Consider the following 14,658-nt stretch of genomic DNA (forward strand, 5'->3'; position numbering starts at 1 on the left):
CTCATTCATCGCAAGGTGGCGCAAATCGATGCGAGTAGGAATCTGGGCTTATGCGCTGGCAGATGAAATCCAACCCAATAATCCGGTCAGTGATTTTTTTTCTCTCCTACTCCTGAAACTTTTGCACGGCCCTTGAAAAATTGAGTGCAAAACTCGTTTCCCTGCAGAAATCAGCAGGCTCAAATTTACGGCCGCTTTTCTAGTTAAAGATTTGCCGAATCGTAAATTTTTCCCCGCTCTATATATAAAAGCAGCGGCCCAATTATACCGACGGAGGAAAAGAGCCTCTCAGAAGGAAAACTAGTAGCGCTCGAAACAAAAAGTTTTATAAATCAGCGAGTCAGAAAACAATGCTCATTTTTTCTTTCTCTTTCTCTCTTTTGCCGTTCGACTCAATTAAGCGCAAACAAGCAAACTCAGGGCGACGAATGCGATGACTTATTTCCTTGCGCAAACAAAGCGGCAACCAGCTGAGTGAAAAAGTGTATACGTCGTTGCTCAAGCGCTTAAAATAATAACGTGTGTAGTGTGTCTCGCCAGCTTTTGTCAGTATAAAATGTGTGATCGCCTGCAAGTAGGCAACGCGCTCGACAGGTTGCCCCCATTTAAAGTTTCAACTGCTTTTCTTGAAGAGGAGGCACGCAGCTGTGCAAAATCTCTATTCTCTCAGTCAGAGTCGTTTTATGGAAATAATGGGGACATTCACAGCTTTATTTAGTGATAAACATAGAAAATAAAATAATTAAAAAATAAGCTATAATTACATAATAATTTGAGCAGATACGAAGGCTTTTTTCTAATTGAGCCTGGCGGATATTTTGAAGAAAACTAGGCTTTCCGCTCAAATATTGTCAATGTAAATTGTACTAAACTAACAATCACACAGAACCTTCTTTCAATGCTTTCTTTTTAATAGCATATGAAATTGGGAAAAAGCTAATTTCCATATTCAAAATTCTAGATACAAATTCTTCTAGATGATGTTGAATATTTTTTTTTATTATAAATTAAAAGCTAAATTCAACAACAGAATTGACGATTATCTGCTGTTAAATGTTCTTGATTTCATCTCTCGGATGAAAGGAGCCGAAAGTTTCAGACGGCGGTTCAGGAGGATGATAAAGCACCCATAAACTTTCTCGCCGCATCCGTCGGTAGCATTTACTAGCGGAATCGAGAATTTCCTGCGCCCGGCGGCTATCGTGCGAAATCTTCGAGTCGACCTCCTTCTTCGGGGAGGAAAGGGAAAAAAGTGGAAATGGTGTGCGAGACACGTAATTAAGGGACATATCGGCGGCGCAATAATCGCGTCGTTTAGGCGCGGGCGGGCGAGGGAGGCTGCGGCGGCGAATCGCGTGTGTAATGACAGAGCACTGCGCAGGAGTGGCTTACATTTGCAAGGAGCTGGCGCACAGCTCGCTCCCGTACTCGCTCGGTCGGCACTCAAAACACTTTACCCGGGATCACCAGAGCAGTATTGACTGAATGCCTGTGCCGTGTGTAGCTTATTTATGCATGCAACAGTTAGTTTTTAATGAGCGCTTAATAATTCCTGCACATTAGACGCGTGCTCTCGGTGCACCGATTAACACACAGAGACCATGGCCAAGAAAGCCAAAAAGGGTGAGTGTTTTGCTTTAATATTTCGCCGTGCCAGAATGAAATTATGTACGTGGGTGAGAGAAAGCAGAGCAAATCTGTCTGCGTGACACGCGAGTTTGAGAGTTTCGCGCGAGAGTGGCGGGCGCCTGCATAAAATATGGATAAAATCAATGAGAGAGGCTCGACCTGTCTCTCTCTTCTCTTTCTCTCTCGCGCTGGCTATTTTCGTCCCTGACTGACACCTCTCTGTATCAATTTTTTGTTGCTTCCCTCTTTAATCAGGAGAGGTGGATCTGGAGGAACTGAATTTCCAGCTGCCGCGACGGCACCGGACGGAGGAGCTCGCCAAACTGGCGAATTCGACCAAGTTCACGCGAAAGGAGATCCAACTCATCTATAGGGGATTCAAACAGGTTTGTCCGCTGCTCGTGGTGTTTTGTTCTAGCGTCGTGCGCTTGTATTATTTTCACCCCTTTGTCCGGCTAATGAAAGTTTAATTTTAACAGGAATGCCCCACGGGTCTCGTCGACGAGGACAACTTCAAAGCAATTTTTTCGCAATTCTTCCCTCAAGGAGGTAGGCCTGCTTTTTTTCTTTGTCTTTCTCTCTCGGGTATTATAAAAAGATAATGATTGCGACCATTGTCTTTATGCCTCGCGCTTTTATCGGCATTATTGTTTCTGCTGAATGTCACGTATTGATTTTGCGAGAGATGCAATGCATTGATGTAACAAAGGTTCGGAAAGCCTCTATTGTATTAGTGGTCGAACGGTTGACTGGGTTATTTATTGGTAATTCCTATTGCGGCGCAACAGGCACCGTCACGTTGATTGAAACTTACCGAGGCTGCTAATTTTACAAATAAATTTGTGAATATATTGTTAATTAGAATTCTCCTTGCGTATATTGTGAAATGAAAAAAAAATAAACTGAAGCTGCTGCTTATTTTTTGTTGTATGCGGATGAAATTATAGATTATTTCCTACATGCAGAATTATTATTAATTATTAGATAATTTACGTGAAACAAGTAGTTTGAATAGAGAATTTATCAGCTCATCATGAAAACGACTACAGAAATAATGTTTCCTAATGAATGGTAAATAGTATACCCTTAAAAGGTGTTAATATTTTATTAAATAATTAAATTCAAAGCGTTGTAAAAACAAAAAATTAAAAAGATGTTCACATTTACATTATTGCAAATAGTACCAAAAATAAATAAGAAATTAAAAAGTAAAACAATGAAATACTGATAAATGGTTAAAAATTTAAAATAATATTACTTTCTTTAAAAATCTCTGCTATATTGATTAGGTAACATAATTATAAATACTTCTTTTGTTTCCTCCCGCTTTAAATCTCGAAATTTCAAAAAAATCGGGATAGTTTTCATACTTTATTTATAATTTATTGAATTGAAATTATAATTCTACTTTTAATTTTTTTTGCAAATAAGAAAAAATCTTAATATGAGCAAATATTAGTCTACAAATTTTGACGTATCTTCATTATTTTTATGTTAAAAGGTGAGTTTAAGCTCGCCAACTCACCCAAGGAAACCAATAAAAAATTTTTCATCACGTTTCTTTACACATTTTCCTGTGAAATGGCATCTAAATTCCTGATTTCATTCTAAATTCCATATACATAAGTCTAGCTTCATCTAATGAAATTTTATTGAAAAATTCCTCCCTCTTGTGCAACCAATTGTGAGCGAATCGTGTCTCGTGTTTCTTCATTATTCGATTTGTTATTTACAGACGCAACGCAGTACGCGCATTACGTTTTCAACACAATAAAGGGCCAGACAAACGGCAAGATTGGATTCGAAGTAAATACAAATAAAATAGCGCACAAATTAAATAAGTGTCACTGAACAAAATCATAAAAAAAATTCCTTCTCAGGACTTCCTAAACATTTTATCTAAAGTGTCGCGAGGCACGACGCAAGAGAAGCTGCAGTGGATTTTCGGACTGTACGACCTGAACGGAGACGGCCTGATCACGCAGTCCGAGATGCTGGACGTCGTCAACTCCATATACGACATGCTGGGCAGGAACACGGAGCCGCAAGTCGAGACGACTTCGGCGAAAGAGCACGTCGAGAAACTCTTCCATGTGAGTAAAACGATCCCCCTCGAGAAATCACACTTTAAGCAGCATTTCCCCGCGCCTGCACACACTTCCCAACCCTGCAGGCAACCCTTGTGGGACGCGGAATAATGTACATTGACGGATCGATCATTCCCTATGTTTCGCGGAAAGTATTCCTTTTGATCCCTCAGGGAGTTTGCGCCCACACAATCATGATTTAATAACAAAATTCAACTATGGATTTTCTTGGAAATTAATTGATTAAATAGTACTCGAGAGCGATTTTTTTTAATAAAATATTTTCGAAAATTTTTAGATCAACAGATTGTTCCATAAGAAAAAATTCTAGTCATTTCTTCTTAGGCTATACTTCTTTAATTATGATTTTTATATTGGGTTTTTATAGATTATTGTTCAATATTTCAACAGCCGAAGTTAAATTAAAATTTAAAATTTTGGTTTCAACTCTTAGCAGTCTTTGGTATAATTTCATTCGAAATGTGTCATCACTTGAAGAAAAAGAGTGAATAGAGAATTTTGCGCTATTAATGATTCAGTGTCTTTATTGATATTATTATGATAAGTTATATGGTATTAAATTTTCAACAAGGAAACCAAATTAAGTATTATTTATAATTAGAAACCCTCGATAAATTTATCTTTAATGAGTTAAATTTGAATAATTTAAATTTTGCATTTTGTTTTGCTCATATATACCCTGTTTAATTTTTATGAATACTGAGCATGTTTTGCCCTTACTTTTATATTTCTTTTAAGCAGTTACAATTATGATTAAAAGAATTTAAAAAGGGTATTGAATTTTTCACAGCATAATTTGCATGCCAAATTTAGCAGCTATAAATTTTCCATTATATCTGGACGAGTGCTTTTTGGAACAATCTGCTGTCAATTTGTCAATTTCCACAAAAAGCACGAGATTTATGCGTGCGTGATGACTAAGCCAGAAAACAGAGATATAGAGACATTTCTGCCCCCAGAGAGCAGTTTTGCGCTCACCGCGATAATGATGGCTCGACTGTCAATTTTATTTTATCGCCCGAAAGTCAGAGTTCGATAACGCTCGGCAAAGCGTTGAAAAATTTCCCCACGGATATGGTTCTCGGTCACGAGAAAAACGAGCCCGGCTCTAATAGATTTGGCCTCTCTAGGAGAGCGAAAGCACTGATCTTTTGCCATTACTTGCCGACCCGAGTCTCTTCACGGTGTTTGAGATAATCTCGGAAATCTAGCGAAAAGCACCCTGGACAAACAATGCGGTTTTAATGGACGTAATGCGATCTGTTTGCAGCAAATTGACACCAACCAAGATGGAGTGGTGACCATCGAGGAGCTTGTGAATTGGTGTCTGCAGGACGAGAAAATTCTGCACTCACTCGAGCAGCTCGACACCGTCTTGTAGAAAAAAAAGAGAGTACTTTCAGATTTAAGTAAGATGTTAAATTTGAAATTCGCATCACTTCCGTAATATTCATATCACTGAGTGTGAAAACTTTGAAGGCATTTTCATGTGAGGCAAAAAAAAAAGATTTTCGTATCAATAAGTAAATGTCTTTTTTAATCGCATTTTGAGGAAAGTATGTAACGAGGGCACAATATGTATTTGCATTAAATTCACTGCATTCCTATTTTTATACTGCGCGCAACTAACTTTTGCAAAATGAGCTCCAATTCGGTGTGTAAATGTAACTTTGTTATTTATTTGATGTTGAGTTAGAAGCGACTCCTAGATATGTTTTCATTTTGGACCAAATCTCATCAAAGGCATCTTATATGATACTCACTGTTCACGTTTTATTAATTGACTCTATTTAAATGTTAAGCATGTATAGCTTGAAAAGTTATCTCTGTAAAATAATGCTGATTGTATTTGGGGAAAACGCTGACCAACCGATAGGAATTTTTTTTCTGCTATGAATTTATTTATTTTATTTCCTATGAGATTATTAGCATATTTGCAAACAAAGATATATTTAAATACATTTAGTTGATCCTCATTGTTTGAATGATAAAAGCCAATGCTGAAAATTTTGTTTCACACGTAATTATAAATTCTTCAAAATACTATTTTAGAAAAAAAAATATCATTATAACTTGATGTAATTTTTCAAATTTTACATTAAAAATAAAAAACTGAGTCAAAGGAAGCTAATTTTTCACAAAATTATTGCCCAAATTAAATTTCCTTGTTGGGAGGTTTGCGTTTTCCACCACCACATTCTGCGTTATAAAAATATCTAGTAATACTGTATAATTCAATAATAAAATTATACATAATATTATATTGTTACATTGGACCGGAGGGCTCATGCTGAAAGTCTCTATTTTCCTGCTGAAAGTTATTAGTGGCTAAAACATATATATTAATATTTATACACCATTTGAATGTTCTGCCAATTCCTCTGCTTGCTGACAGAAATCGCAAAAAGCAAAATTTTCAGAATAAAAAGTTGAACGTCCAATGGTAAAATATGCACTTAGCTGGAATTTTTTTGATAATATTGAGCGCAGTTTGAAAATATTTACTGTTAGTTCTCGAAGTAGAGGAAATTCCATTTTTGTCAGCCGACTCTTTAAAATTTAAACGTTATAGTATTTGTGTAATATCACAAAATGCAATCGAATCTTAAATTATAAAAAAATAAATAGTTTAGACAAATATCCAAAGATATAGGCCTAATGTGATCGCGAGTTTTGGTGTCACTCACTTGTTTATTAATTATAGAAATCGCCTAGGTTTTAAAACGATCATTTTCGCAAGCCTTTGCAAAGTGACCCTCCTTATGTCTGAAAACTCACGACTGTTAAATGTGTTTTTACGATTAAGAATCATTAATATTTACCTGCGAACCAAAGCACTCACTTGATGGGATCAATTGTTAGCTTTTCCTCATTTTTATTTCCTAATATAATAAAAATCCTTTATGGCCTCCCAGTGCAACTTTCGAGATACTAATTGCTGGGCTCTGAGCCTTCGCGAGTTCAAAAGTTTTGACGTGTCTGTGCATTTATATTTCATACACACGCACCCCAAGAATCCTCAGGCATTGATGTTGTCAAGTTCCTCTCTCACTATATACTTGGTATGCCCACGCGCTGAGTGAGTAAATGTGTTTCGCGTGGAAAAACACCGGAGAGCGCGCGCTATTTTCGGTGTTGAGAGAATATTCGTTTTTACCTCTTTCTCACGCATCTGCTTAAATACAAAAGCGAGAGAGAAAATCAATTGTTTCCTGCCGAGCACCACGGACTTGCTTCTTTGGGCTTCAAATAAAAATAAAAAAAATTTGCATGCACACAATGTGTTTTGTGTATAGTTGGGTGCTTACCACTCTTTTTTGTTAAGTGAAAATAATAAATTCGTGAAGGTGGAGAAGTAAAAAATGGACCAGTACAAGCAACACCTCCATTCCGTTTGGCGCGCACCCCAATTTTGTATGTACGCGTGTGTGTCTTTTATTATTTACTCTGCTCTCCCATGACTTGTAAGCTAATCGATGAGAGGTGAATAAAATGATGATAATAAAGTGAGACATCTTGGATAATGACATGCACCGCCGTATTTTTTAATTTCCTTTTTTATTGTCAGGTACCTTCGTTAATTAGTCGCGGCGCTCATTATTCTCCTTCTGCTTTCTGCGCTGGCTGGATTAAAGGGATTTAAATTTTAATTAATCTGGCCTCTGTTTTGCCACCGCTCGCGGAGTGTGACAATTTTAATTATTGCAGGCTTAACCGTACCTGCAGACTTGCATTATGCTCCCAAATTTGAATAAAGGTAATGACCTCTAATATTCATTAATTATAATCATCATTATTTTTAGGTACTTTTTGCACTGACCTGGCTTTCGTTCCGGTAAAATCAAGAGTCAAACTGTGTTTTTAATTTTTTTTTTTTTTAATTGAAGCAATATTAATTTTCATAAATTATGTTGGCATCAGAAAACGCAAAAATTATTTTTACAAATAGGGTTTTTTATTTTTATTTTAATTAGTGGTTTCAAAATCGTTTCTTTTGTAAAGCTTAAAATTTCTTTGAATGGTAAGTCGAAATGGATTTCATGAAATATTGAAACCAGGCAAACCTCGTTGCAAAGAAAAAATAAATCATTTTTTTCTTTGCAACGAGGTTCACCCTGTTTCTATTTTTTGTTGAAATTTCTTGAAATTTTTTAAGTCTTCAATAACATTTAATTGTGAATTCAAAATAAAAAAGAGATATTAAAAAAAATTTATTAGTAGTTTATGTATTTGGAAATTTATTCAGATTACAAGACCTTAGGGAATGACTCTATTTTGAAAATTCTTCTAAAAATTGCTAGAAATATTTAATTTTGCATTTAGTTAATGTTACTGTCCCTCTTACAATTAATTCTTAAGTACACGGGTTGGCCAGTTTGGCAACACAACAGGATTCATATCCAATTCATACTAAAAAATTAAAAAATTCACCTTAGGAAGAAAATTTGTACGCATGCACTTAACTCAAAGGTATCACAAAAACAGGGAGTTGTGCACAAAACCTCCCAGGGTCAATCAGTCTGAGCGACCGCAAATTTGAACTTCACGGATTTGTTCCTTTGGCGGCGTCGCCGTCCGTGGCGATCACCTGGATCGGCGCCGACTGTGGCCAGTTGACCAGGGTGTCTTGCGGATAGGGGGCGGGGGCACTGCTGAAGGCCAGGGTGGCCGGCGGACCGACCAGCATGCCGAACTGCGCTTGGAATAGAATGTTCTGGATGTGCCACTTGGCCAGAATGAGTTGCTGCGGCTGCCGGATTTGCCGCAGCTCAGACGCGACGCAATGTGCGTACTTGTCGATGGGGTCCAGGTTTCGGAGGGAGGGCAGGGACGACGGCCCTGAGCCGGTTGGTGGAGAGGAGTTTAGCGCGTTGAGCCCAAGGCTGCCTCCGGAGGTAGCTAACGAGTCGAGACTGCAATCGGGAATTTTGCGCTGCTTTTCCACGTCGAGACCGAGCCGAATGGTTGAAAAGCAGCAGCTCTCCGGCGAGCTGACTTCGCACTGATGGAAATTTGAGGAAGTGGTTCGGTTGCTTACCTCTTCTCCCAGGTTTTGGGCATCCATCTCGGCTGTCAAACTCTCAGTTCCAGAGACGACGTCGTTTTTCGGCGCCTAAAATTTAGATAAACAAATCAGTACGCTGATCAATCAAGATTAAACAAAATTACTACCCTACAAAGTAATCAGAGAATTTTACAATTCACTTGTACTTATAAAAGGTAATATGATTTCAATGTGAACTTCTTTTTGTCTCTTTTTAATTTTTTTTTAACATAGCAAGGGCTAACAAACCTCAACCCCTTTCTTCTGCTTTTGACTTCTAGGAATAGTGACGTCGCCGAGGAAACTAAGCTGAGATTTGCACCACAGCTTCCTCGGCTTGTCCGGTCCTCCATCCTTTCCCTTGGACGCTCTGATGTTTTCCGAGAACTGACATCTCAGATTGCCCCAGCGTTTTTTCACTTCGTCCACTGAAGTTCCTGGCCGAATCGATTCCATTTCGTCGGCAACTTCCTCGTAGAACGCCTGAATTGAGAAAAGATTGTAAAATCAAAGGAAATAAATCAAAAAGAAGTCAGACTTGTTTCTTGTTGACATTTCTGTAGTCGGGGTGACGAATGTCCCAAAGGCATTTCCGGACACGCACTTTTTCAATCAGCACCTCTTGGTGATACTTTTCCCACTTGACTGCTGCCATTTTCCACCTGATAAAAATAAGATATTAATAAATCATACATAATTTCAAACTAATTTTATTTTTCAGATCAATTTTTCTGAGAAAAGAACAATAATAATACATCATAATTGATCAATAAAATTGATCATAATGAAAACAAATATTCTCAGGTGGCAAAGCGCCGACTCTTAAAATACCCTTTTAGAAGAAGTTCATGACAGATTTGCGGGATCAGGTGGTGACAGCAGCCTTCAGATTCTTGTCAATTTATACTTTGACCGTATTTGGGCCTTCGTTGTTTTGGTTTTTAGACAGGGCTACTGCGAAAAACTGGACACAACCCAGAGCACAGGGCTTCATCAAATCGATCAAAATAAACTGAGTGCAGTGCTGCCAACGTGACTGAATCAAACTATAGTTCCTACAGAATGGAATAATTACTTTTTGCATAGATGCACATAATTCCACGGCAATAGCATTTTTTCTTCTTTATTTCATTCAATTCAATCTTTATTGCTTCTACGACGTATCGTGCCACTCAGCGTAACCTACAATATGGAGTTAAATAGATATAATATAATTATAATTCCTGCAGTATATAATATACAGTGTATTTTCAGTGTTTATTTTTGCTGAATTTTTGTTTTAATCTGAATGATTATTTTTCAAAGAAATTTTTGCCTGAAAAATGCGCTGTTAATTGGCGCTTCCTACTTAAAAAATAATAATTATTAAAAAAAAAATGAATTTTTATAAGACAAAAGATTTATTTTTTATTGCAAAAAAATCATTTTTTTTTTAAATATCAAATTTTTATTTATAAATTACTGCTATTCTACAGTTAAATATAAGTTACATGGTCACTGAAATGTACTACAAAGCCCCAAAATCGGCAGCAAATAGTGGCTCCACGTTTCAATTTCTGATAACTTTTTGCCCCGCATCGAAACCGGCAAGAAGCATGCAAGATTTTCACCCACGAGCTGCGCCGTTTGCATTTTGTCGTGGGAAAGTAGTTTTGCGTCGCCGTGCAAGTATCGCAAGAAGTTTGGCAAATTGCAGTCGCACGACACAGGATTGTGATCAAGCAAAATTCGCACGTTGCTTTTCAGATCGGCGTAATTTTTGCCATCCGACTCGAAGTCCTCCTGGCGCAGTTGCAAAGACGAAATTTTGTTGTAGCGCAAATCGACAGTGATATTGGTCGACATGTACTGCAAATCTTGAGACTCGATTTTAGTGATGCTGCAAAAAAATATTTTATTCTATATAGTTATAGTGTATAAAAAAAAACGAATTTTTACTTGTTGTGAGTTAAATCGAGGTGTCGTAAATTTTCTAATCTTCTGACGTCAAGCAGGATTTGAGAGATCAAATTATTTGAAAGTCCCAGGTAATGCAGGTTGACGCAGTCTGAAAAAGTAGCCATCCTTCCCCATTGTCCGCTGTGTTTCGTTGATCTTTGCGTGGGGCCAAACGGTCGGTAAAACACCCATCCAGATTGCTATTTTGAATAAGAATAAAATTAATTTTAAGTAAAAATAAATTATTTTAAATATTTTACTTTGAAAGTCAAGTTATTGTAGGACAAGTTGGCCCACTGAACGGTGGGTATGGCGGAAAAGTCAACGTTTGTCAATTGGTTGTGTGACAAATCTAAATGCGAGATTGAATTAAGGCCGGAGAGCAATGTCGTGTTGAAATCTGCCAAAGCGTTGTGCGAAAAATCAACGTGCATTAGTGTAGATCCAAGTCCCTTTAAATTGAATATGGTACAAAATTAAAATGTATAGTTTTATATTAATTTTGAAAATAAAATAATATCACCATGAAAAGAGAAGGCGCGAATTGGTAGATTTTATTATTGCTGAATGAAACGGATCTCAAATTAGAACCATCTGAGAAAAGTGGGCTCTGAAGCTCCAAAATTTGGTTTCCAGCAACGGATAAAACTTTCAGCTCAGTTAAATCTGAAAGTAAAATAAGAAAAGTTTTTAAATAATTCTTTTTTAAATTAAATTATTTTTACGGTGTAGGTTGGGTAGTGACGTGAGAAGGTTTTCACTCAAATCTAAAATTTCCAGTCTGTTCAGGGTGGAAAAAATATTGGGGTAGATGTGTTTGAGTGCGTTTTTGGCAAATGACAGGTGCCTCAAGGTAGTTGGTTTCCTTGATTTTGCCTTGTTCCCGGAATCCATATGATTGTAATGGTGGTCGCGTTTGTTGGACGCGATGTTTAACATTGTGTCCGGGTCGATGCTGGACAAGACATTGTCTGAAACGTCAAGGTGCTCCACGCCGTACAGCCCAAGGAGATCGTAATTTCCCAAAGAACGAATTTTATTTCCACTCAGGGACAGTTTTGTAACGCTGACCGAATCCTCAAACATAAAGGAGGGAATTCTCGTGATGGCGTTGTCGGACAAATCGAGTTCTCGCAACTGACTCAAATTAGCGAAAATGTCGTTGGGCAATTCGGAGATCAAGTTGTTGGAAAGGTTGATTTTCTCCAAATTTTCATTTTCCTCAAAAAGATCGCGCGGCAGTTCTTGGATGTTGTTGTGCGAAACGTCCAGAAATTTTAATTTTTTCAGGTCTTTGAAAACTCTGAGGGGAATACTCTGCAGAGCAGCGGCGCTTAGGTTCAAATGTCGCAGGAGGTGCAGACCTTCAAAAGTCGGCTCGGAAATTATCAGACGCGGAACTTTGTTGTTAGAAAGCGTGAATGATTGGAGCCGCGAGCTGGCGGATTTAAGAAAACCACCCGGCAGATTTGTGATGGAATTATTTGAAAGGTCGAGATATTCCAAAAAGTTCAAATTTTGGATTGAATTTTGTCCTGCGGCGTTTAAAGAGCAATTTTGAACGGAAAGTCTGGTCAAATTTTGAAGTTGGTTCACAATTTCCAGCCTTGGAAGGACATTTGAATCTAAATTGAGTTCTTTCAGAGAAATCAGTGGTTTTAAAATTGAATCGATCTCATTGCTATCAACCAAATAATCATTTCCGACCACTGCAACTTCAGACGAGTTAGTCACGAGTTTTATTCCTGGATGGTTTGAAGGTTCAAGGACCAAGAGACTGTTGCCCATAATTGAAAGGTCGGTTAATTTTTCCAGTCCATCAAAAATGTTTAGAGGTAATTTGCTTAGGGCATTTCGATCCAGGGACAAAGTTTTCAACTCTCGCAAACCGGCAAAAACGCTCACCGGCAATGTCCGCAAATTTGGGTTATCTTTGATTTTTAGGGTGGAAAGACGTTTGAGGTTTTCAAAAGTCCTCGCTTCCAATGTTTCCAAATGCAAGGAGCCGCGGATTGTCAATTGCGTCAGGGCGTTGGAAACGTGCTTGAACGCATTTCCACTGACCGATGCCAAACTCGGACACCATATGTGGAGGAATTTGAGATTTTTCAGGTTCTCGAAATTGCTCGAGTAAAGTCGATACTCGAAACCGGAGCGACAGTAAACGGAAAAGTCGGTGACGTGAAGGGCCGGCTTGCTGAGCAGGGGGTGTTCGCCGAAGGTGCAGTCGGTGAGGACGACTGTCTTGGTGGACGAGGAGGGAACCAGGGCCTCGGGAAGGGGCGCCGTTGACTCGCACTGAATCAGCATGTGCGAAGGGACGGTCTGCGAGACGTCAACCGTCAGGTAGGCGGTGAACTCGCCGGGACAGTGGATTTGCGAGTCGGAAAAGCAGATGCACTCGTGCCGGTAGTAGTACGAGTTGTTGTGGCACGTGTCGCGACTTATGGGCGCGAGGGTTGTATGCGGGGTGGAAGGAAAATCGAGGGCAGGGGTTGCCACGAAGAGGGTGGCTGCGAAGACGAACGGGATTATCATGATGAGATTGCCTCCTGGCTGGCAGTTGAGCGACGAAAAAGGGATGATTTGTCAGGCCATTCACTAAAAATATAAAAAAAAATCAAATTTTTTTTATATTATATATAATATAATATATTTTTTTTTTTCGGAGAAATCTTGATTTAAAAAAAAAAAATTATTTAAAGTAAAAATAATGTATTCTTTCGTGGTATATATTGGGGGCCTTTAAAATATCGGCGAGGCATTTAAATAAGAGTTGATTTTGATCTGTTATACCAAATTTGCAAACTCTTGTATGTTGAATAGGACTTTCCACAGCCTCTATAGTATGTTATTTTGTGCGACTCACCTTGATTGCAGTCTGCGCCGAGTGTTTTGTTTATGAACACAACAGGTGAGTCTCCGCCGCCGTCTGCCTACTTATTTTTTCCGGCGCACTGCGAGAGATGCTTCGCAACTACTGAGGCCGCAGCAACTCTCGCTGCTCCTCCGCAGCAGATGTGAGAAGCGCCCCTCTATTGTGAGGAAGATGTTGGCCTCCAGGCGATCTGCTGGTTGATATTATCCAGTCCACTACCTGCTGCTCTCCTGGTGGGGAAGCATAAAAAATAGAGAGAGAGAATACAGGTGGGCAATTCAAACACCTCTTGAGCGAGTCTGCAGTAGCCTCTGAAAAGAGCAATAAACTCGAAATTGTTGCGTCGCTCCTGCCCGTCTCTTCATTCAAATTGTTCGCTGGTCAATTGCCCCTTCGTGCTGCGAGCTTTTGTATTAATTTAGTTTAATTGGCCACAATGTTTAACCTTCACGTTTTAAATTTCAATTGAACGCAGTATAATGCCAAACAATTTTGCTACCTATAAAATTAAAAATATAAATTTCCCCTTCAGATCCAAATTCATTAATAAAATAAATGGCAATCACAATCTCCTTTACTTCCATAATTAAGTAATGTATATTTTTTTTAATTCTCTTTCCAGTGATATAAAGTGTTTGATATTAACATCCTAATAATTACAATATAAGTTGGTGAGGCCTGCAGATTGCAGAGTAGAACATTAGCGCGACGAAAGCAGTGCGCGCGCCAATTCTGATGGACGTGCCTCGGATGAATTCGTCATAAGAGGGAAGGCGCTTTTCCTCGCGCATGGTTTCTGTATTTCCCTGCCTGGAAAACAGAAATTTTCTGCAGATTCTTCCGCTAAACACGCCCATCAAAATGCTCTGGATACGCCCTTTGCCGATTCCTCAACGCCGCCTCCTCTTCCCAAAATTCCATCTGGGCTTTGCTGTTTTGAATACACTACGAACATTAATTAAAGCTGGAATATTAAAATAATTACTTCTTATTACACCATGCCGTTCATTAGCTCATTCATATTTACCGAAGCGAGTTTTCACATATTATTCCAATTTAAT

At 38.5% G+C, this 14,658-nt stretch overlaps 3 protein-coding genes across 3 annotated transcripts; 1 reads left to right on the forward strand and 2 right to left on the reverse strand.

The window, feature by feature from the left end:
• Nucleotides 1–74: 74 nt before the first annotated feature.
• LOC132194113 (calsenilin-like) lies at nt 75–7,359 on the forward strand. The gene is made up of 6 exons (XM_059615200.1): nt 75–1,623; nt 1,885–2,015; nt 2,109–2,178; nt 3,365–3,435; nt 3,510–3,722; nt 5,008–7,359. The coding sequence occupies exons 1-6, from the start codon at nt 1,602–1,604 to the stop codon at nt 5,116–5,118; spliced, it is 618 nt and encodes a 205-aa protein (XP_059471183.1). The 5' UTR covers nt 75–1,601; the 3' UTR covers nt 5,119–7,359.
• A 578-nt stretch (nt 7,360–7,937) lies between these two features.
• On the reverse strand, nt 7,938–9,805 carry LOC132194112 (uncharacterized). Its single transcript, XM_059615199.1, has 4 exons — nt 9,613–9,805; nt 9,320–9,443; nt 9,031–9,264; nt 7,938–8,850 (listed from the first exon to the last, which is right to left on the reverse strand). Exons 2-4 carry the CDS (start codon nt 9,434–9,436, stop codon nt 8,281–8,283), a joined length of 921 nt encoding a protein of 306 aa, XP_059471182.1. The 5' UTR covers nt 9,437–9,443; nt 9,613–9,805; the 3' UTR covers nt 7,938–8,280.
• A 386-nt stretch (nt 9,806–10,191) lies between these two features.
• On the reverse strand, nt 10,192–13,750 carry LOC132194459 (protein artichoke-like). Its single transcript, XM_059615745.1, has 6 exons — nt 13,589–13,750; nt 11,445–13,320; nt 11,243–11,385; nt 10,980–11,171; nt 10,720–10,919; nt 10,192–10,660 (listed from the first exon to the last, which is right to left on the reverse strand). Exons 2-6 carry the CDS (start codon nt 13,255–13,257, stop codon nt 10,276–10,278), a joined length of 2,733 nt encoding a protein of 910 aa, XP_059471728.1. The 5' UTR covers nt 13,258–13,320; nt 13,589–13,750; the 3' UTR covers nt 10,192–10,275.
• Between the last annotated feature and the right edge of the window lie 908 nt (nt 13,751–14,658).

Source organism: Neocloeon triangulifer, unplaced genomic scaffold (genome assembly GCF_031216515.1).
Source record: "Neocloeon triangulifer isolate White Clay Creek 2 clone unplaced genomic scaffold, ASM3121651v1 ptg000006l, whole genome shotgun sequence".
Lineage (NCBI taxonomy): Eukaryota > Metazoa > Arthropoda > Insecta > Ephemeroptera > Baetidae > Neocloeon > Neocloeon triangulifer.